This window comes from Ursus americanus, chromosome 22 (assembly GCF_024610735.1).
Source record: "Ursus americanus isolate L20-20 chromosome 22, mUrsAme1.1.p, whole genome shotgun sequence".
Lineage (NCBI taxonomy): Eukaryota > Metazoa > Chordata > Mammalia > Carnivora > Ursidae > Ursus > Ursus americanus.
The window spans coordinates 14,592,904-14,614,242 of NC_142148.1; the positions used below are offsets into that span (position 1 = coordinate 14,592,904).

At 47.9% G+C, this 21,339-nt stretch overlaps 1 protein-coding gene across 1 annotated transcript; it reads right to left on the minus strand.

Annotated features, from left to right (window-relative positions):
• Positions 1–424: 424 nt before the first annotated feature.
• Positions 425–21,337, minus strand: DNTTIP1 (deoxynucleotidyltransferase terminal interacting protein 1). The gene is made up of 13 exons (XM_045804793.2): positions 21,177–21,337; positions 20,524–20,594; positions 19,786–19,882; positions 15,739–15,837; positions 9,554–9,622; positions 9,234–9,290; positions 8,920–8,978; positions 7,994–8,039; positions 6,072–6,130; positions 5,912–5,972; positions 2,442–2,513; positions 911–966; positions 425–798 (listed from the first exon to the last, which is right to left on the minus strand). The coding sequence occupies exons 1-13, from the start codon at positions 21,279–21,281 to the stop codon at positions 660–662; spliced, it is 990 nt and encodes a 329-aa protein (XP_045660749.1). The 5' UTR covers positions 21,282–21,337; the 3' UTR covers positions 425–659.
• Positions 21,338–21,339: the final 2 nt, after the last annotated feature.

A 21,339-nucleotide genomic window follows, 5' to 3' on the forward strand; every position in this document is an offset into this window, starting at 1 on the left:
GAAGCAGGCTCCCAGCATAGGAGCCCGATGCGGGGCTCATCTCAGAACACAGGGATCACGCCCTGAGCCGAAGGCAGACGCTTAACGACTGAGCCACCCAGGCGCCCCAGGCATTTAGTATTTTAACCTGTAAAACGGGCTTAATAAAAGCCTCCCCGCATTTTTCTTCTGGTCTGTCATCAACCCCCGTGGTGCCAACCAACACATTCTGCCACTTCTATACCTTAGGGGATGAAGAAATAAGAAACAGGGAAGGTTCGCAGGGTACAGGGCGTTCCCAGCTTTGTCTCATAAAGCGAGGTGCACAGGGCAGTGGGACCTTACTGGGTCTGACCTGCGTTGGGGGAGGGTCTTTTTTTCCCTACACCCACTAATAGATCCCTTGGTTATTTTGTCAGCCCCTACAACAGACTGCACAGCTAGCTCACTGTCTGTGTTTATTACAAACTGTTTAATTGCTTCTTACCCCGATAACTTTACAAATATAGAACCGCGTGCCAGTCTGGGGGTGCTGTGTAGTGAGTCACTACAGACTAGCCCAGGCACAGCTTAATGCCGCTGAGATCCATCCAGGCGCAGTCCCAGCAGTGGCCTCAGCCATGTGGGTGACAGGGCCTTGGAAGAGGGCTGCCAAGTGTAGCCAGAGGACTTGGCGTCGGTCAGGTCTGCGGAGGTGCTTCAACAGCACGATGCTCGTTCTCTGTCCGTAGTGTCTCCATGTACTTTCGCATCTTCTCAACCATCCAGGAGGGTAGCACAAAGGATTTCAACTCCTCCAACTTCAGGTCCAGGCATCCTCTGGAACAGACATTGAGGAGAAGAGTTGGAGCAAGGGAGGGTATAGGCCAAGCTCACCCCAAGGGGCTACTGTGCTGGGGGGCAGGGGTAGGGTACAGACGACTGGTTTTACCTGTAGTCATCACTGGCCGCGAGGTCCCGGATGTCTTCCTCGATGAGGAGGTAGGCCTGGGGCAGGAGCAAAGGAGAGCGGTCATTACCTCTGATTCATTTCAACTCAACAACACTTTATTAAACATGTGCTTAATGTAAGGGCTGGAAGGGAAAGGGGCATAATTTACAGTTTAAGAGGGGAGAGTAAGTAGGGAAAGAATAATTCCCTGAGACAACCTTTCACTCAAATAGAAACTATGGGTTAGGGAGTGGGGACAGGTGACTTATTTACAGCCTCCTCCTCTTTTAAAAAAGGACTCTGAGGTGGCTTAAAATGAAATAGCAAGAGAGCTAGCGAAACACACATGGAAATGGAATCAGGAGGAGGAAGCTATACGTATGTTAACTCTAGAACTGCGATGATTTGCTTGTGAACTTTGTGGCAGAAGGGCGAACGTGACAAGCCGCACTGCTGTCTCCTACCAGGGGCCCGCGGCTCGCTGTGGCACGATACACGCTCTGCAGGGGCGACAGCCCTCTCGTGCGCTTGCCACACCCGGGGTGCTGTGCATCACATGAGAAAGTCTTCTGTGGGAGCCCGTTCTTTCTAGTCTTAGGGTCAGGACTGTGTGTCCCGAGTAATCTGTCATCTCAGGAGCACTGTGAACTATGTAACCAATGAGATGTCCTTGAGAAGGGCCCAGAGCTACATTTGCAAATAATCATGGAAGTGTGCTGGTTTCCCAAGTCAGCTGTTAAAAAACACCCCATTTAAAGCTAGTTTTGCTCACGGCTTAACTTTAGATCCTGTCTTTCCTTTTCCCATCTATTTCTTATTTACGTGATGTTGCGTTTTATGTATCAGTGGTAAGCTCCCTGAGATCTTCTTAAACAGGGTGTAGGAATAAGTAGAGTAGTAAAACATGAGATAGTTTCCTTGCCAGAAAGGAGATGGTACACTGGTTTGCAAGGCCACTGAGTTCTAACAGGAGCAGTCCCTGCGGTGGGACTGAGTCCTCAGGTGGGGGACACCACACGTGATGGACAAAGGCCTGCTAGTTTCAGAACACACGCAACGATGGTTTTCCCAAGGTCGTTATTTGAAGAGCTAAGAACTCTTTAAGCAGAGGTCATTCTGGAAGGCGCTGCTAGGTGTGGCAAACAGTTCACTGCATGTGCTAACTCCTAGGGACAGGAGGTGCTGCCTGGAGCACTGTGTTGGGAGAAGATCCTACAGCTGTGTCTGTAGGCACACGAGGGCAAAGTTAAAGTGTTACGTGTGTCATGCACCTGCCGTTCTTATGCACAGCTAATATAATCTGAGTATGAGGGAGGATGGAGGAGTGAGGGAGTGGGGTGTGGGAAGGAAATCCAGGGAGTAAGTCCGGTCTTTAGGTTGAAGGAATGGGCCCTCTCCACCCTGACGAGTCTCTGTTTCCACATTCATCAGGCTTTGGGAGTCTCAGATACGGAGGGAAGCTGCCAACAGCTGGCACCTTGGCCCCTGGGCTGGGCGGGTCTCTGACAGGGCACGTGTGAACGGTGCTTACCATCTTCCCCCCTGTTGCCCGCATGTGATGCTGCTCAGCCAGCCAGTGCTTGTCCTGGGGGTCAGCTGCATACTGGGAGGGACGAAGTCACAGACATTAGCCTAGTGGGAAGAACTTTTCTCATCTGGTCCCACAGCATCTCTTGGCCCCTGAGCATCTCTCACCAAGACCTCATCCCAGCCTGGTGAATGCAGAGGGCTCACCAACCTCTTCACAGCAAGTGGAGCTGAGTGCAGGAGGCCAGGGGACGGGACCCAAATCCCAGAGGTTCCTACCCCTTCTTTTCTCAAAACACAGCACTCTGGCAGTTGGTCAGACTGGTGACTATTATTCTAGAGCTCTACTCTTTTTTGAAAAATTCTCTGAAACAAAAGTCAGGACAGGTCATGCTCTGGGGGCAGCAGCAGAACACCATGGTTAAGAACTTGGTTTTGGAATTAGGTTCAAATTCTGGTTCCTGCCTCTTAGTAGATGGTGTCAACCTGGGGAGTAATTTCTTTGAGACTCAGGTTCTTCATCTGTGAAACAGTATTAATACTTAGGAGTTTGTTAAGGATAAACGAGATTGTGCATAAAAAGTGATATAGTATCTGACACATAGTAAGTGCTCAATAAAGGTTGGTTTTACAGAATACGTAGAACATCTGAAATAGAGACGAAGCTGAGAAATCCCTATGGTTACTACCCTCTGAGTGTAAATAATTATTTCACTTCCCAAGTAATATAAATATGAATAAAAAAATTTAAAAGTTTGCATTTTCTAACCCAATTTCAATCCCACTTCCAGGGGTGTATCCTGCAGAATCACCCACACACGTACACAAGGGATGTTTGGGACAGTGTTGTTTGTAATAGCAAAACTGCTGGAAAAACGTAAATATCCACTAATAGGGGAATAATGAAATAAATTATGGAATATCTACTCCATGAATTCTACACAGCTGTTAGAAATAAAACGAGGGAGACTTAGTTTACTAACACGGACAAATCCCTCAGAGAGTACCCACAGATTTGTTGTGGTCGCTCACTTTCCTGTAAAGGACCAGCTAGTAAATGTGGCTTAGCTGGCCACATATGTCTTTGTCACATACGCTTCATTTTTATTTTTTTTGAATTGTTTCTACAGATTTTATTTTTAAGTAACCTCTACACCCAACGTGGGCCTTGAACTTACAACCTGGAGATCAAGAGTCGCACGTTCCGATGACTGAGCCAGCCAGGCACCACCCCCATTTTTATTTTTTAAATTCACCCTTAAAAAATACAAAAAACTCGAGTTGGACAAAAACAGGCCCCTGGTGGGATCTGGCCCACAGGCCATACCTGGCTCTGCACTAGAATGTTAGCTCTGTGAGGGCAAGGAGTTTTCTGCGTCCATTTTGTTCACTGCTGTATCTCTAGCACTCTGAGAATGCTTGGCACTCAATAAATATGTGTTCAATGAATGAATGAATTTTTGGGTGAAAAAAATAAAATCAGAGAACAATATGTGGTTATAATATATGGATTACTGCTATTGACATGTATAGTCCATAACATAAAATATCACTGAAGGACATACACACACCCACAGCCACACCCATGTGTGTGCACAGGGAGGGCCTGGAGGACGCTGCCATGCTGCTGGTGGGGGTGGCCTCGAGGAGAGGAGACTCTGAGTCCAGGGTGAAGGGGATCTTTGTGGTTTGTTCCCTATTAGCTTCTGCATATTGAGTCTTTTTACAGTAAGAATGAGTTTATATATTATTTCTATAATAAAAAAAGTTAAAAAGGAAAAGACAAATTTGAATAATGCCTTCGGGAGGACAGAAAAATGGGCAAAAGATACAAGAGGCAGTTTACAGAAGAACTACAAATGGATGGTTAACGAATGAAAAGACGCCTGTCGTCACTAACACAGAATTAAAAGTAAAACAACAAAACATTTCCCCTTCATTTCTTAGATTGGAAAGATTACAGTGAGAGATTGTCCCCACTGGTAATGAGTCTGGGTCAGCAGCTTACTACAAATGGCAGATCGAGGAATTGGGAATGTGTGCTGGTAATAACGAACACTAACGGAGCCCTTGCTACGTGCCAGGCATCGCGCTGGGAGCTTTACCGCACTCTCCCCTATTCTACCAATCTACAACCAATCCTACAAGGTTGGACCGTTATCACTCGCTTTTTGTTGATAACAAAACAGCCTCAGAAATGGGAAGGAAAAAATAAGATAAAAACAGAGAGAAAGGCGAACCATAAGAGACTCTTAACTCCAGGAAACAAACTGAGGGTTGCTGGAGGGGAGGGAGATGGGGGGATAAGTTAACTAACTTACTGGGAGATGGGCATTAAGGAGGACACTTGATGGAATGAGCACTGGGTGTTATATGCAACTGACGGATCACTGAATTCTACCTCTGAAACTAATAATACATTATATGTTAACTAAGTTGAATTAAAAAAAAGGAGAAAGGAACCGTGAAGCCACTTGCCCAAGGTCACATGGCTGCTGAGTAGTGGAACCAGGACTGAAACCATACTCTTAACCATTGTGCTACTGGAGTTCCAAGGAGGTTCAGAGCACATGCACTTGGGGGATGATGCAAGAAGGGTTCTGGAAGAGGTGGACCTTACAGAAGAGTCAGGCAGAGCTACAAGCCAGGGGGAGGAAGGTCATCAGAGGGAAGAGGAGCAGTGAAGACACTGAAAGGAAAATGAAGGAGCAAGTAGGCCACGCAGTCTAGGGGCTGAAGAGCTCAGGACCTAAGACTGAAAAAGCAGGAGCCGCAGGTCCGCCCTTCAAAGAACCGGAACTCGCACAGAACGTAGCAGACAAAGCCTGGGACCCCAAGCCTTACGTACGGGTGCAAAAACACGTCTTGAACACGCACGCACTACTATTTTCTAATATATTTGGATACTTTTGTGATTGAAGAAACAGATTCACTTAAGAGGGTGACTGATATCATGCCCCCCATTATTTTCTTAAATAGTAGGGACCTAAGTACCTCTCTTTGAAAAGGGTTAGAACTGCGGCCTTGCTCCAATCTCTATTTTATAGGCAGTTGAATCAGGTTACGGTTAAGAGCTCAGGTTTTGCTGAAGGCAGACCCAGACTGGAATTCTACTTAAACCTACTGGCTGAGTAACTTTGGACAAGTCACTTCGCCTTTCTTTACCTCTGCTTTTGTTTTTTTGTGTCTTAATTTGTAAAACAATGACAGCCATCTCTGTTCTAAAGAACAGCTCCGCGAGATAATGGCAGGGCAGCGCTTCAGAGTCCGCAAGAAGCATACGAGGAAAGTAGTTGTTACGGAGGGGCAGAATGTTCGGTAAATTACAAACGGTAAAAAGGTTAAGGGTAGAGGGGTAACTGGAACCCAGAAGTCCTGCCGCCTAGATCAGGGTTTGTTCCAAGCTTCTCTGTGCCATCCAGAGCTCCCGATGCACCCCCTGCAATGCCTGCCTGCCTCCCAGAGCTCACCTACCTTAAAGAGGTGCGGGTGCTTGATGTAGATCCTCCCTCTGGTGCCCCCCATCCCCAGGGCCCTGAAAAGGAACAGAGGAGTGGTAAGGATTCCAGCAGCTGCAGTCCTAGGGGCAGGCCCACAAGTTGCCCCCTCCCTCAGCGCTAAAGCTCTCACTTACTTGTTGGCTCGAGATCCCAGCACAAAGGTGGTCGATTCGTTCAGCCGGGCTGGGTCCCACTATGCAAAACACAGAGAGGCTGGTGAGGGTGAAGTTTACCTGGTGGGCAGGATGGAAATACTCTTCTCTGGCCTTCTCCAACCACCATCCTCGGCCACTCTTCCAAACAGCTGATTCCAGAAACCAAGTACTGACAATATGCTGGGCTGGATATCGGGGATAAAGAGATGAGTGAGATACCGTCTCTACTCTCTGGGGGCCACAGAAATTATGTGGAGATCATTATAACTGCATGAGACAGGCAGGGTGGCAGATGCCAGGCGAGCGGGATCCCACAGGGGAGGGCAATAGGAAGGCTTCCTTGCATTGGTAATTCCAAGGTTAATTCTGGAAGGCAGAGGGGAGGAAGAAACAGTACAGTACAGTATGAATGGCAAGAAGCGAGAGCGGGCTTGGCAGGCTGGAGAGACCACGGGCGAGTCTGTGTAGCTAAAAGGAGAGCGAGCACAGCTTAGGGAGTGGCCACAGAGCAGGTTGGAGGGAGAGGCAGAGAGGGGCTAGAGGCCTGGGTGTGCTGCTTTTAGGGATTTGCACGTTATTTATTCCGTAGGCCATGGGGAGTCACTGAGGTCTCTATACAGAGAGTCAGATTTACTTTACAGACAGCTCACCCGCCCGCACGTGGCTAATGGATTCGAAGTAGGAGGACTAAAGGCAGGCAGTTTAGAGGTTGCTGTACTAAAGCATTTCTGAAAGAAGATGAGGGTCGGAGCTCGGACGGCAGTAAGGATGACAAGGAGGGAAGAGGAACTGTGATCTGTGTGGGAGGTGGGGTCCGGCAGGACTCGAGCGGATACAGACAGGAAGGAGGGGAAGAGGGAAAGATGACTAAAACAGAGAATGTCCAAGAAGGTCTATGAGGAAAGATTCTGACAGCAATTTTGGATAGGCTGAGTCTGAAATGTTACGGAAATTCTAGGCAGAGAGGTCTAGCAGACAGTAGGAGACATAAATTCCACACGAGAGAGAGACGTGTGGGTCAAAGAGGTATGACTTCGGTACACACTGGTCCCTGAAATCCTAAGAGTGAACCACTGAGAGCACTCGCAGAAACTTTAGGTGCAAGAGTGGGCCAGCAAGACAGTTCTGAGGGATGCTCATGTATATGCGTCACTGCTGAGGAAGAACTCACAAGAGAGACGGGATGTCTGGAGAGGAACAGAAAGATCAGGGAAATGCAGGATTACCGGCTCTAAGGAAGCAGAGTTTAAGACGAAAGGCACGGTCACGGGTGTGAGAGCAGAGAGGGCCAGTAACACAGGAGGTGGAACATTCCTCCTGGACACAGCCTCCGCCGGGTCAGTGGGGCTTTCACCTACCTTACTGGGCTTCCATACGTGATTTTATTTGAAGAAAGGATTCTATTGCTAAAAGACCTTGCAAACAACTGTTCTGGAGGAACAGAGGCTAATGGTTAAGAGCATAGCCTCTGGTGGCAATGGACCTTGGTTTTGAGACTTGGCTTGACCGTTTAGCAGCTATGTGACTCTGAGCAGGTCTCTGAGCCTTAACAGAAGTTCAAGGGTATTAAACGTATACGATAACTACACTTAATACACTACACCACAGAAGGGTAACAGAATCCATCTCAGAAGACTGTGATAAAGATTAAATGAGATGACATACAAAAGATTTAGGACAGGGCCTGTCATATATTAAGCACCCCTAGTTCCTTAAGTTAAGATCCTTCTGGGAGGCCAGTGGGGGTGGGGGGCAGGGTGGGGATTGGGGAGTAGGTAGGGGTGGCTCTGGAATAGCGTGTGCGCATCCCTCACACCCTAGCCCCTTCCCTCACAGTGGGCCCAGAGCCTTGATTGGGTCTCCCTGGGAGAGCGGTCACTGCCATGCTCACACAGTCATACCTTGGGGCCTTCTCGGCGAATGGGTTCACAGGATTTTGGTTTCCATCTGATTGGAAGGAAAGAAGAAAGGTGACTTCTCCGAGGTGAGGCCTAGAACTGGAACAAAGTCTGCCGGTGGTGGTGGGAGTCCCTCACACACTCTTGCTTTGGCCTTGGCGGTCTTTCCTCCTGGTTACGCATCGGAGGAAGTACAAAGGCAAACGCCATTCTAGGCCTGGCTCTGACATTACCTAGCCACGCAGGCAGGTCCAGGAAGCTCTCTGAGCTGTCATTTCCTTCTCTGTGAAAAGGAGGGAACAACAGCAACTGCCCCCTTCTTGTGTTGGCGAGCCGTGGCGCTGCTTCGGGGGGAGACCAGGCCACAGTGTGACGGCCTTGCTGCTCCACCTCCGAAGCCAGTGCTTTCAGACTGTCCCCGCTGCTCCCAACCAGACCGCTGTGGCTTTCTCCATCAGGCTTCCATGCAAAGTTTTATTTGAGAAAAAGATTCTGTTGCTTCAAAAACCTTTGTAGTACAATTCTGCTCATTATTAGCTGGTTGACCTTGGACAAAAATTCTCTGAGTCTGTTTCCTGATTTACAAAATTACCTATACCTTCACTACAGGGTGGCTGTAAGAATTAGGAGGTGAAGTGTAAGTATGTAAGATATTTAGAACAGTTACAGCACATTATGAGCATTCAACGTGTACTAACAATAAAAACAGCTCTGACATTTAATCAAGCTGGGCTGAACAGTTCTGGGGCAAAAGCAGGATAAAATAGCGTCCTCCCTGCTGCATTCTTTCCCCACCCCTCAAACCAGACTAACCTCCTCCACGGTGACTCAAACAGCTGGGACTGATTTCAGCAGGGGAGGAACTCTGGCCTCTCTCCCTCCAGGCCCACCCCCTCCCCACTCTCCCTGCACCGCCTGCTCCTACTCACACCATGCCGGCGGCTGCCCGGTCATTTGACAGCATATGTCCAGGAGGCCGTCCCTTCCTCTGCCAGAAAGAACAGCTGTCAGAGGCGTGACCCTGTGGGAGGCCCCACCCCACCCCACCGGCAGGTCCAGGGTCACTTGGGGGAGATGTTTTTTCAAAGAGACCAACTGATGCTTGAGAGTGAACAGGGAGAGTTAACAGTCTCCAGGGGTCCTGCCTCTCCTGCTAGAAAGGACCCACAGTGCACGGAGGAAGCCTTCTACTGTCTGGAGATGTGGGGCCTTTTCCCAGCGAGAAAACATGGAGAGGAGTTACCTTTTTGGGAACGGGGCTTCCTCGATGCGCACATTCCTCTTCTGTCTGTCGGCCACGCTGGAGGAAAATGGAAGGGAGGGGTCAGTGGAGAGCCAGTGGCTGGGACTGGCAGGTCCCCAGGGGTTGCAGAAGACAGAGCCCTGGACTACACCATCCAGCCCCTCCCTGGGCCAGGCCTCAGGAGCTCTCCCAGCATGATGTCATTTGGACCTGGTCCTATGAATGGGTAGTATGTGGAAGCATCCTGGACCCAAAGAGTACACCTGCCTCCCAGCCTCATCGGTCTCCCCCTGCAACACCCCAGACACAGTGATTCTGACCTTTATCCCTGGAAGCTCATGGGTCAATCTGGGTATTACTTTTTCTCCATCTGAGAACAGTAGTTTAGCCTGAAGGGAAAAGACCAAGTGTTAACAGTCACTATTTTGGTGGGTAACAGCCGGGTTAAAACTCCAAACTGGGTTGAAATGTCTTCATGGTCGGTACAAAGGCACCCTGAGAGATGCACATATATAGATATCTATTTTTTTAAAAAACTTAAGTACAGTTGACCCTTGAACAACATGGGTTTGAACGGTACAGGCCCACTTATACACAGTTCTTTTTTCGATAAAAACAGTATGGTACTGCAAATATATTTTCTCTTCCTTATGATTTTCTTAGTAACATTTTTTCCTCTATTTTATTGTAAGAATACAATCTATAAAACATATAACATACAAAATATGTGTTAAACAACTGTTGACGTTATTGATAAGGTTTCTGGTCCATATAAGCTGTTAGTTTTCGGAGTCAAAAGTTTATATGTGGGGGCGCCTGGCTGGCTTAGCTGGTAGAGCATGCCACTCTTGATCTTGGGGTCATGAGTTTGAACCCCATATTGGTTGCAGAAATTACTTAAAAAAAAAAAAACAAAACAGTTTAAATGTGTATTTTCCACTGCAGGAAGTTGGCACCCCTCACCCCTACCTTGTTCAAGGGTCAACTATAATTAATGATTATCGCTGAAAAATTAAAGATGAAACTATACGAAAAACCCCCACAGGAAACCTGAAATCTCTGTATCCACAGACTACTGTTAATATTTCAATGTAAATTCTTCATTACTTTTTTCCATGTAAATTTTATTATTATATTATTTTTCCTAACTAAATGCGTTAATATAATACAATTTCCTCAATTAGCCACTGCTTCTCATTTAATAAATATTGAGCCCCTAGTAGAGAAGTGCTGGGGACACAGTAGGAAACGGCACATGCGCAGTCCCTGCTCTTGTGGAGCTTATCCTCTGCCGGCAATCTGGAGAATAAGCAAATAAACACACAAACAAGGTAATTTTGGATCATGAAAAATGGTGTGGAGAAAACACCCCCAGGCGGATGCGACAGAGAATGAGCAGAGCAGAGGGCTGCTTTAAGTAGGCGGTCAGGGAGGCTGTGCTGAGAAGGCAGCCGGCTGGGCTGGGCAGAAGGAGCCAGCTATCGGAAGAGCTGAGAAGTGTGTCAGCAGCAGGGAGGAGTGCAAGAGCCCCAGAGTGGAAACAGACTCGGCTTGTCTGAAGAACAGGATGGCCTGGCAAATAGTGGGCAGAGGAGAGAGGCGTGAATGAGGAGCGTGGCAAGGCAGGCAGGGCCCTGCAGGTCACACGAAGAGCTGCGTTCCCGTGAGCAGCATTCGCAGGGCACGAACACTCCCCTCTTCTGGAAACTCTCTCCTACCGGCTCCTGCGGCCACACTACCCTGGATTTCCTCCTACTTGTCTGGCCACTCTCTCTTAGCCTTCTTTGCTGGCTCATCTTCCTCAATGTGGTTCATTCCGTCTCCTTCCGGTTGGTATTCTATCTGCTCTCATCACGCTCACAGCTTCAAATTTTTTTTTTTAAGGATTTTATTTATTTATGTGACAGAGAGACAGCCAGGGAGAGAGGGAACACAGCAGGGGAGTGGGAGAGGAAGAAGCAGGCTCCCAGCGGAGGAGCCCAATGGGGGGCTCGATCCCGGAACGCCGGGGTCACGCCCTGAGCTGAAGGCAGACGCTTAAGGACTGCGCTACCCAGGCGCCCCATTTTAAAAAATCTGAGTACAGCTGACACACAATGTTGACTCTATGACTCTTCTTCGGCTGTGGCCTCTCCTTTGAGCTCCAGATTTATACAACAGTCGGCCTGGTGTCTATGCGCGGAGGTCCCAAATTCGCTAAGTCCAATACTAGACCCATAAACCTCCTCCGAACGTTGCAGTGAAGAGTGCACAAGTCTCAAGTGGAATGATGCGCACGGTTTGCGGTGATGTAATTCATACCTGTCTGCCTAACCAGGCTGAGGGTTTTACGAGAGCAGGAACCCTGCTTGTTTCTTTGCCGTTTGTTCCTTCACTTCCTCCTTCATTCATGCACACAACATTCAGCACACACTCCGTGTCCACATAGTAAAAGGCATACTCCAGGGCTGGGCATACTGTAGTGAACAAGGTCAGGCCTCAACTCTTGTAAAGCTCAAGCTTTTAGCAGAGATGGGGGTGGAAAGGGAGACAGAAAATAAATTCATGAACTATTAATAATTTCAGATTGAAATAAGTGGTAGAAATCAACATGTAAGGTCAAAGAGATTAACTGGAGGTGGGGAAAGGAGTGAGATGGGGGGCCACTTTGTTTATTTATTTTAAAAAGATTTTATTTATTTGTCAGAGAGAGAGAGCGAGCATGAGCGCACAAGCAGGGGGAGCGGCAGGCAGGGGGAGAAGCAGGCTCCATGCTGAGCAAGGAGCCCAATGTGGGACTTGATCCCAGGACTCTGGGATCATGACCTGAGCTGAAGGCAGATGCTTAACCAACAGAGCCACCCAGGCATCCCTACTTTATTTTAAAAAAGACTTTTTAAATTTATTTGAGAGAGAGAGAGGAGAGCGGGGGGGGGGAGGGGGAGAGGGAGAGGGAGAAGCAGACTTCCCTCTGAGCAGGCTCAATCCCAGGACTCTGAGATCATGACCTGAGCCCAAGGCACATGCTTAGCCAACAAGCCGCCCAGGTTTCCCTGGGGGGGGGGCTATTTTAGATGGAGTGGCCAGGGAAGGCCTCTCTGATAAGGCAATATTTGAGCTAAATCTGAAGAAAAGGAGGCAGCTATATAAAGAGTTAAGGATGGAGCACGCTGGGCAGCGAGAACAGCAAGTGCAAAGACCTTGTGCTCGGTATACTAGAGAAGCAGAAAGGATTCCAGTACAGACAGCCAATGAGGGGGTGGTGGGATGAGACTGAAGTTACAGAAACAGGCAGGAACCAGTCCAGGTAGGGCTCTGTGGCATCAGGGTTTTATTCTGCCTGCAGTGGGAAGTCACTGGATTTTAAAGAGGAGAGTGAAACAATCTGGTTCATCTTTAAAAAGATGGGTCTGGCTGCTGTGAGAATGGATCGGAAGAAGGCAAGAGTGGAAGCTGCTCAGGGCTGAGATACACATCTGGCAATCAACAGCACAAAAACCACAGGACTAGAGGGAATCAGCTAGAATGAGTGTGAACCACAGAAGAGAAGGGGAGCTGGTCCAGGAGGCTGAGGAGGAGTGGACGCAAAGTCAAGGCACTGGAAACGAGAAAGGTGTGTTCCAAAAAACATGAAATGACCCTGCAATAAATGCCACCAACAAGCTGGGTACACTGAGGACAGTTAAGGTCCACAGGATCTGATAACATGGAGGTTACTGAGGATCCTGATATAAGAGGGGTTTCAGGGAGGTGGTGGGGACTGAATAAAGTGAGCAAAAGAATGAACAGGTGACAAGAGTGGAGCCAGCGACCGCCCCCTTTCCCAAAGTTGAGCCGTAAAAGGGAACAGAGAAACAGTGTGGCAGCTGAAGGGGACCATGGGCTTCAGGGTGGTCTGTTTTTGCTCCTCACTGCATTCCCAGTGCCCCAGTGAATGAACGCACATGTGTAAAAACATACATAGGGCAATGAAGAACATACATCAAAATGTTAATAGAAGTTATTGCTGGTAGTGAGACTATGAGAAATTTTAATTTTCCTCCTTATAATTTATATTATCTAATTTTAATATAAACCAGCAGAAAGTAACATTTACTGTCTCTGTTACTGATCTAAAAGCTTTAAGAGTATCACCACACTGAATCCTTGCAACAATCCTATGACGCAGCACCTCTATGCCCATTTTGCAGATGAGAAAGCTGAGATTTAGTAAGGTGAGGTAACTTGCCCCAAGCCACACAGCTAGTCAGTGGTAAAGCCAGGACTCCTACCTGGACAGTGCAATCAAGAGAAAGCCTGCATTCTTAACAACCACGCCACATTTTTCTTAACGGATGTGTATTACTCACATAAATAAAATGAACAGACAGAAACAATTACCATGCAAACAAAATCAAATGAACAAAAAATGGAAGGCACCGGGCTATAGATAAGATCAGCCATTTCTCCCTAAGAAATCGCCAGAAAGCGGTAGCTGAGGAGATTAGGGAGCACGACTGAGATGGTCAATGATGTGGTGTCAGAGGTGCAAACAAACAAATCAAATCTTAACCCAAACAAACTAAAAACCCTTCTCTAATTGTCTCACATCCAATATGAAGACTCTTTTCACGCAACAAGAAGTTCTGCGTGCAGTTCAGACAACGGGACTCCGAAGAACTTCACGGATCCTGGGGTACCTGAAAACCAGGCTCTGCTGTGAGACAGCCGTGTACCATAATCATGAATAGAACTCCCCTGTATTTAATCTAGTATGTTCTGTGTTGTATGCACCCATGTGCTGCTGGTAGTGTATGTATATTTTCTCACTTAACCCTCAGAGCAAACCACTGGTGGTGGGATTCTTACTCCCAATTTTAGGGATAAGGAAACAGAGGAACAGAAGGTCCAAAGACTGGTTTGAAGTTTCTTGATTCATCTGGTTTCCAGCTGAACTTTGGACTTTCTACCTTCCTGTGCTCCGATCACACACCGTCTGTTCCACACTCCAGCTTCCCAGTCATATCAATACTGGCAAAGGGACTCCATGAGGTGGACGTGGGGACTCAGGAGACTGGAAAGGCGTACCCATCCAAGGAGTACAGATCATGTCCAGTTCACTTTCCTCTCATCTTTCCCGGGGACTCCGGAAGCATTTCATACATTTCCCTTCCAATCTCCAGGACAGATTCCCAAACCAATCTCCGTAGGGCAGCCCGAGTGATCTCTCAAAATGCAAATCTCGGTAGGCAGCTCTTCTGCTTAAAACTCCACATCTGCAGTTTTGCTTGACTTGGCCTCTGCTTACTTTTCCAACCTTGCCAAGTATCATTCTTTCCACCCTCTGAAAACCAGCAACCCTGGCTTCTTTCTGTCCCTTGGCTCTGTACCTTCTACTGTATTCTTCATTGCCTCCTACGCTCACAGCACTTAGAACAGTTTGTAATCCCAGATCTACTGCATGATTACTGGAGTAATGTCAGGGGTCTGGGGGCAAGGACTGTGTCCATCTTGCACGGCGCAGTCGGCGCCTGGCACAGAAATGGTGCACAACAGGTATTAGCTGGAGAGGTAAATAAACCCAAGAAAGCATTCTGGGATGCAACTGAGTCTGAAGGTTTACCAAATTAATCTTTGATTCAGTTCACACTTATAAGAACATGAGCAAACTGCCATGTTCTATTATCAGCTGTTACAACTGATTATAGCAGACTCCAGTCCCAGAGTGAAGTAATGAACTGGCCTCCGAGAGTCTGGCTGGCTTAAATATAAGACCATGAGGGGATGAGCTTTCACTGCACTAACGGATAGAGTTCTGCCCTCTCAAAAGCTGAGGCGCAGGCCCTCGTCTTGCTCTTTCCTGAGGCTGCACCGAGCAGCTGACCAGCCCGCCTCCTGGAAGACATTACTCTCTCATCTCCTGAGAATCACCCTCCTAGGACTAAGCTCAAACCAGCCTCTGCGGCTCTGAGTGTGAAGCGATTTCCGTCTCTGACATCTAGCGGTTTCACAGTCAAGCACAGAATCTGGGTGATGCTGACAATTCCTATTAATAAGAACAGCTGACACATGCAAACAGGTTCACTTCTATTTTGGGACCACAGGCATTTTTAGACTTGATGTCATGCCTCCTGTGTACACCCCGCGAGGCAGGAAGACAGAAAGGGTGACAGGCCCCACAGTACCAAAAGGGGCTGTGACTACTCGAAGAGTGAAGTCACCACTTGCAGAGGTGAGGGAGTCCTCAGCTAGTCTAACTCCTGCTTGTTCTGAGCCGCAGTTTCTTCATCTGGAAACTAGGGACTAAAATATGCCTTCTGGGGTGTCAGTGAACTAATGCATGTGAAAGCATCGATCCCAGTGCCAGGTACAGAGGAGCCACTTCCCTTCTCTCTGTCCGCAACAGCTCCAGGCCCTCTCTGGAGGCTAGTGGCTTGTCAGGCATCCCCTCAAGTACCACGAATGAAGTGATCACACTTCTTAGTAGAGCCCTGAGGACTAAGCCTGGATCTCTTGTCTCTGCATCTCTTGTCCACTTGGGTCTCACCTGCTCCAGGCAGCTCCGACAGGCCTCCTGGATCAGCTGCTCTGCATCCACCTCTTCCCCGACGTTGTCTCTGACATTCAGTGCTGCCTTCTGGAAGAACTAGGGAGAAGTACAGCGGAGGACAAGGTCAGAAGACATGCTAATTTGCAACAACTTGAAGGAAACTCAATATAAAAGAGAAGCTTTTCCTTTCTCTCATACAGAAAGGAAAAGTGATTGTGAATGTGGCTTTCAGATCAGACAGACCTAGAGTCAGATCCCAGGCTGTACTTCCCCACTCTTCCTGTCTTAAGGAGGATAACAATCGTGGAGGTGCCCAGAGGATGGCCATTACAGCAAGAAGGTGTAAACAGTACAGAATCAAAGAATAATCTAAATGTCAATTATAGCTGAAATAAATCATGGCATATCCATACCAGGAAATAATATGCAAGTATTACAAATTACAGTAAGGATGGTATAGGAGAGTATGTTTTTGATATGAAAAGGCATTCATGATATATTGCTAGGTGAAGGAAGCAAGGTATCAAACAGTTTGGTATAGACTTAAACTTTTGGTATCAAGGTGAAGGAAGCAAGGTATCAAACAGTTTGGTATAGACTTAAACTTTTGGTATTTACTTAAAACAGCAAAAAGCAAACACAGAAAGACAAAAGAAGTGCAAGGATACATATTAAAGTAACAGTGGTGACATTATGGATGATTTCTTCCTTTTTTTTGCTTATCTATAGTACCTCAATTTTTATAATACACCATATTACTTCTGTAGAAGGAAAAAAGAATACCAGTGCCTGCCGTGAACAGCCCAGGGCAGACCAGAAAAGATCCTGAGAGTAGAAGGTCCTCGCTGAATTCGGACCTTGCCCATTCCAAAGGAAACGTGTGGGATGCGTGGCATGAGACCTGGACAGGGCCCCAGGACACCAGCAGTCCCAATTAGCTGGGGAAAGGGAAGGCGGAAGGTTCCTCCACTGCGGAAGAGGGAGAGTTAGAGCTCGAAAACAAAAACACTGAGGGACAGGTGACGGGAGGCACTGGGAACACATTCACAATAAGAGTCTATGTTGTGTCTCCAGAAGACACTTCATACAGAAAAATTCTGGTACCTATATACTGTGAGAGACAACTATGGGGACGAACTTTGTTTCCTTTCTTTTCTTTCCTTCTTCTTCTTCTTCTTCTTTTTTAATTTTAAGTAGGCTCCATGTCCCCCAAACTGGGGCTTAAACTCATGACCCTGAGATTAAGAGTTGCATGCTTGGGGAGCCTTGGTGGCTAAGCTGGTAGAGTGTCTGACACTTTATTTCAGCTCAGGTCATGATCTCAGGGTCATGAGACTGAGTCCCACATCAGGCTCCCCAGAAACCCCAGAGAGGCTTCTCTCTCTCCCTCTCCCTCTGCCCCTCCCCCCACTTGCAACACTCTCTCTCTCTCAAAAAAATTAGTAAATCTTTTTTTTTTTTTTTTTAAGAATTTATTTATTTATTTGACAGAGATAGAGACAGCCAGTGAGAGAGGAACACAAGCAGGGGGAGTGGGAGAGGAAGAAGCAGGCTCATAGCAGAAGAGCCTGATGTGGGGCTTGATCCCATAACGTCGGGATCACGCCCTGAGCCGAAGGCAGAAGCTTAACCGCTGTGCCACCCAGGCGGCCCAAAAATTAGTAAATCTTAAAAAAAAAAAAAAAGAAAAGAAAAGAAAAAAGAGTTGCATGCTGTACTGACTGAACCAGCCAGGCACTCCCCAAGGGGATGTACTTTCATTTCATATTTGACAAGGCCAAATGCCTGATACTGTTAATGTTCAACCAAGGAGAAGAGAGAGAAGGTGTGGATTAGCAACCTCACCAGGCGAACAGGAAAATTCTTCAGGCCCAATTAAATGAATAGTCAGATGAGTTTCACTTTAAAACAAAAACCCTGCGGTGCCTGCGTGGCTCAGTTGGTTAAGTGTCTGCCTTCAGCTCAGGTCATGATCTCAGTTTCCTTGGATTGAGTCCTGTGTTGGGCTCCCTGCTCATGGGGGTGTCTGCTTCTCCCTCTCCCTCTGTCCCTCCTCCCTCTCATGCTCTCTCTCTCTCTCAAATAAATCAATAAAATCTTAAAAAAAAAAACCAAACCAAAACAAAAAAACCCCTCAGAACTGGAGATTAATACTGGTGTTCAATGTTGATTACTGGCTAACCAATCTGGATTCTTTACAGCCAGCCTGTGAGGCGGGCAGTGTGATGAATAAACAGGGGTGACTGGAAGTGGACTCTGGACCTAAGAATGAAATCTGGTCCTGCATAAGGCATTTGCAAATGCTGTTGGGATAAATACAAAATTGTATAAGCTTCTGGAGAGACATTTTCTTGAGGAAAAAAAATATGTTTTTCTTTCCTTTTTTTAAAAAAAGACTTCATTCACTTATTTGAGAGAGAGAGCACGCACGTGTGCGAGCATGCATGAGCGCCGGAAAGGGGCAGAGCGAGAAGCAGACCCCCCACTGAGCAGGGAGCCCGACACAGGGCTCGATCCCTGAACCCCAAGATCATGACCTGAGCTGAAGTCAGACACTGAACTGACTGAGCCACCCGGACCACTGAGGGATTTTAAATAGAGGAGTGACACCCTTAGATTTACACCTTAGAGACCACTGGCATCTGTAGGGATGGTGGGATGAAAGAGGGGAAGCAATTGGGGACTCCAGGAGGAGACTGGGCAAGAGAAAATGAAGGCCTGAACCAAGGCGGAGGCGAGGAAGAAGAAGGGCATGACAGATTGTGAAGTGGAATGTACAGGCTCTGTGACTGGACGGGGAAGACAAAGGAAAGGCAGAGTCCTTGGTTTCTGGTTTCCAAGTGAATGGTAGTCCCATTCAAACCACATGTCCAAACTGAGCTCCTGACTGCCCCTGGTTGTTCCTGTCTTCCTCATACGAAGTCAGTGGCAATGCTGTTTTTACAGTTGTCCAGGGCAGATAACGGATGAGTTTACTTCTCTTGTTCTTTCACGCTGCACATCTGCATCAGTAGCAATACACGTGGAATCTCACTCTTTCCCAATACCTTTATTGCTACCACTCAAGCCACTACTATCTTAAGCCTCCTAACTGGTCCCCCTGCAGGTGATTCTCTTCACATCAGTCAGAGCGACCCTTTAAAAATGTTCAGATCAAGTGCTCTACTCGAAACTCTCCAAGAGCCTCTATTTTACTCAGACTAAACCCCAACATCCTTACCATGGCCTCAAAGGTTCTGCATGAAGTGGGACCCTATTTCCTCTCTGATTATTTCTTCTATTACCCTCCTCCCGGCTCAGACTGCTCTAGCCACACTGGAGACTTTGTTGCTTTGAATGTGCCGAGCACACTCCTCCTCAGGGCGTTTGCCCTCGTCCCCTCTGCCTGCACTGCTTTTCCATGATGTGTCCTCATTGCTTGTTTTGCCCTCCCTTTATTCAGGTCTCTGCTCACATGTGGCTTTCCTGGACATAATCTATGAAACGGCACTACTGTTCCCCACTGGTCACTCTCTCTCCCTACTCTCCGGCGTTCCCTATCGTAGTACATATCTGTTTAAAGAGGGCAGGGACACTGTCCATTTTGTTCACTACCACATCCTCAATGCCTTGAACAGGGCCTGCTATTATGGTGACAGCTCAGTTAATACTTCTTGAATGAATAAACACAACAGGAAGAGGTTTAGGGAGAAAAAGTTCAGTTCTGAATATGCTGTTTGCAGCATCTATGGGACAATCCGGTAGAATCATGCAGAAGTTTATTTAGAGGCCCAGAAAGGAATTTTAAATAATAATAATAATAATGTTGATACTGTTAAACAAGTAATAAAAACACTTGTTTGAAGCATGGTGCTGAGCACATTACGCTTAAATTATTTTATCATCGCAATAGCTTGGCAGAAGAGGCAAATTACCCCCAAAGAGGGGGGGTAAAAGTTCTCAGGGGTTCAGAATTGGAACACTTTACACATGTGTGTGTACTGGAGAGAGCCAGGGGGATTGTGACGTAGGAAAGGCCCGCCCAGGCGTCTTTGTCCCTCTCACCTTCATGTACTTGTTGAAGACAGTCTGGATCTCCTCATTGATGCTAGGCTGCAGGACAGCTCGGAGGAGGTCCATGGAAATGGCGGGATCTGTGAAACTGCATTCGGGAGGGCGACACAATCAGGGGCCATGACCCAAATATATCTTTCTTCGTCTGCCCAGCCAATTACTGACACAGGCTTCTTTAATGACAATAATGGATAGCTTCACCTGAAAACAAGCTACATGCCCAGGTTCTGTGCAAACTACACAAATGTATGGCTTTATTCCATTTTCATAATAACCCTATGAAATGAGTATTATTTTTAAAGTGTTTCATGAAATACAAAGTCTATCCACTTTAACAAATAGTTTTAGTGAACATCCACTTAATCCCGACCCAGGTCAAGAAATATGATCAGCATCCCATAGGTCCATCTTGTGCTCTCTCCCTTCACTGAGATAAATACTACTATTTGCCATTCTGCCTCTTTAGAGCCCTCGACCACAGAGCCCAGTGAATGTTAGGGATCTCAGGCACTGTTGAATCCATGATTCCCCCTCATTTTGTACATGAGTTCAGAGCGGGCAATGATTCAACCAAGGTCACACACACAGTCACAGAGGCTCAGTCTCCTCTTTCCTAGTCCAGTGTTCTTTCTAATGGCTGATGATCTCTTTTCAGCTCTGTGCGGTGGGGACCCCAAAAGTGCGATCCAAGCCAATGCCTGGGAGGTAAATACCCAGGACCAGCCTTACCTTGTTGTCATCTGTGAGCGGCGGCCCCTTCGCTGCACCTGCCGGTGCTTTATCATTATGTTCCAAGGGTTCTGTGGGGACCAAGGAACAGATGTCACTGAGGCCCGTGACACTGGGGTAGAGGTGGAAGGCGAGGATGAAGTTAAACTTAGACACCCCCGTTTCTCAGGTAATTTCAGCACCTCTCCCACCCTGGGGTAGGTGGGAGGGCAGCGGTTGAAAGGCCCGGCCCTGCCCGGGTGGAGGAACTGAGGAAAAGTTTCCTGCTTCTAAGGTCCCAACCCCATCTTTTCTGGGACAGCAGGAGGAAGGGAACCAGTGTTTACCGAGGGACTACTCTGGGGCAGGTGGTGTTCTGGGCGCTTTCTTTGAATTTACACCCCAACCCCACACCAACTTTATGAGGCGGCAGTAATATCTCCATTTTACATAAGAGGAAACTGGAGCTCAGGGGTTGACAGGGCTGGTTCACGTCACCTAGCTAGGAGGGCGGCACCAGAATTTGAAACCAGGTCATCGGACTGCGAAAACGCCAACCCCCTAGGCAGCACCAGCCGCCGCGTTCTCTTGCCCGCGGGCCAGGGTCCCGGGAGCCCGAGGCCCAGCCGGCCCGAGCCCAGGCCCAGCCCCGGCCTCCCCGGGGGCGTCCTCACCGTGAGAACCAGCTGCCCCGCTGCGCCCGCGTCGCCCAGCTCGGGGCCGCCCCGTTCTGCCCCGCCGGGTCCCCGCGTCTGCTCGGCGTCGCCAGTGGCCCCCATGGCTCCCCCGGCCCCCACAACTTCAGCCCGACTCAGCCACCGGCCGGAAAGTAGCCCC

Coding starts and splice junctions, on each gene's coding strand:
- DNTTIP1 (XM_045804793.2), bottom strand. CDS start 21,281: ATGGGGGCCACTGGCGACGCCGAGCAGACGCGGGGACCCGGCGGGGCA. Junction 8,040..8,919: donor CGGGCAGCCGCCGGCATGGT/GTGAGTAGGAGC, acceptor CCTTCCAATCAG/ATGGAAACCAAAATCCTGTG. Junction 967..2,441: donor GGGCAACAGGGGGGAAGATG/GTAAGCACCGTT, acceptor CTCCTGCCCCAG/GCCTACCTCCTCATCGAGGA.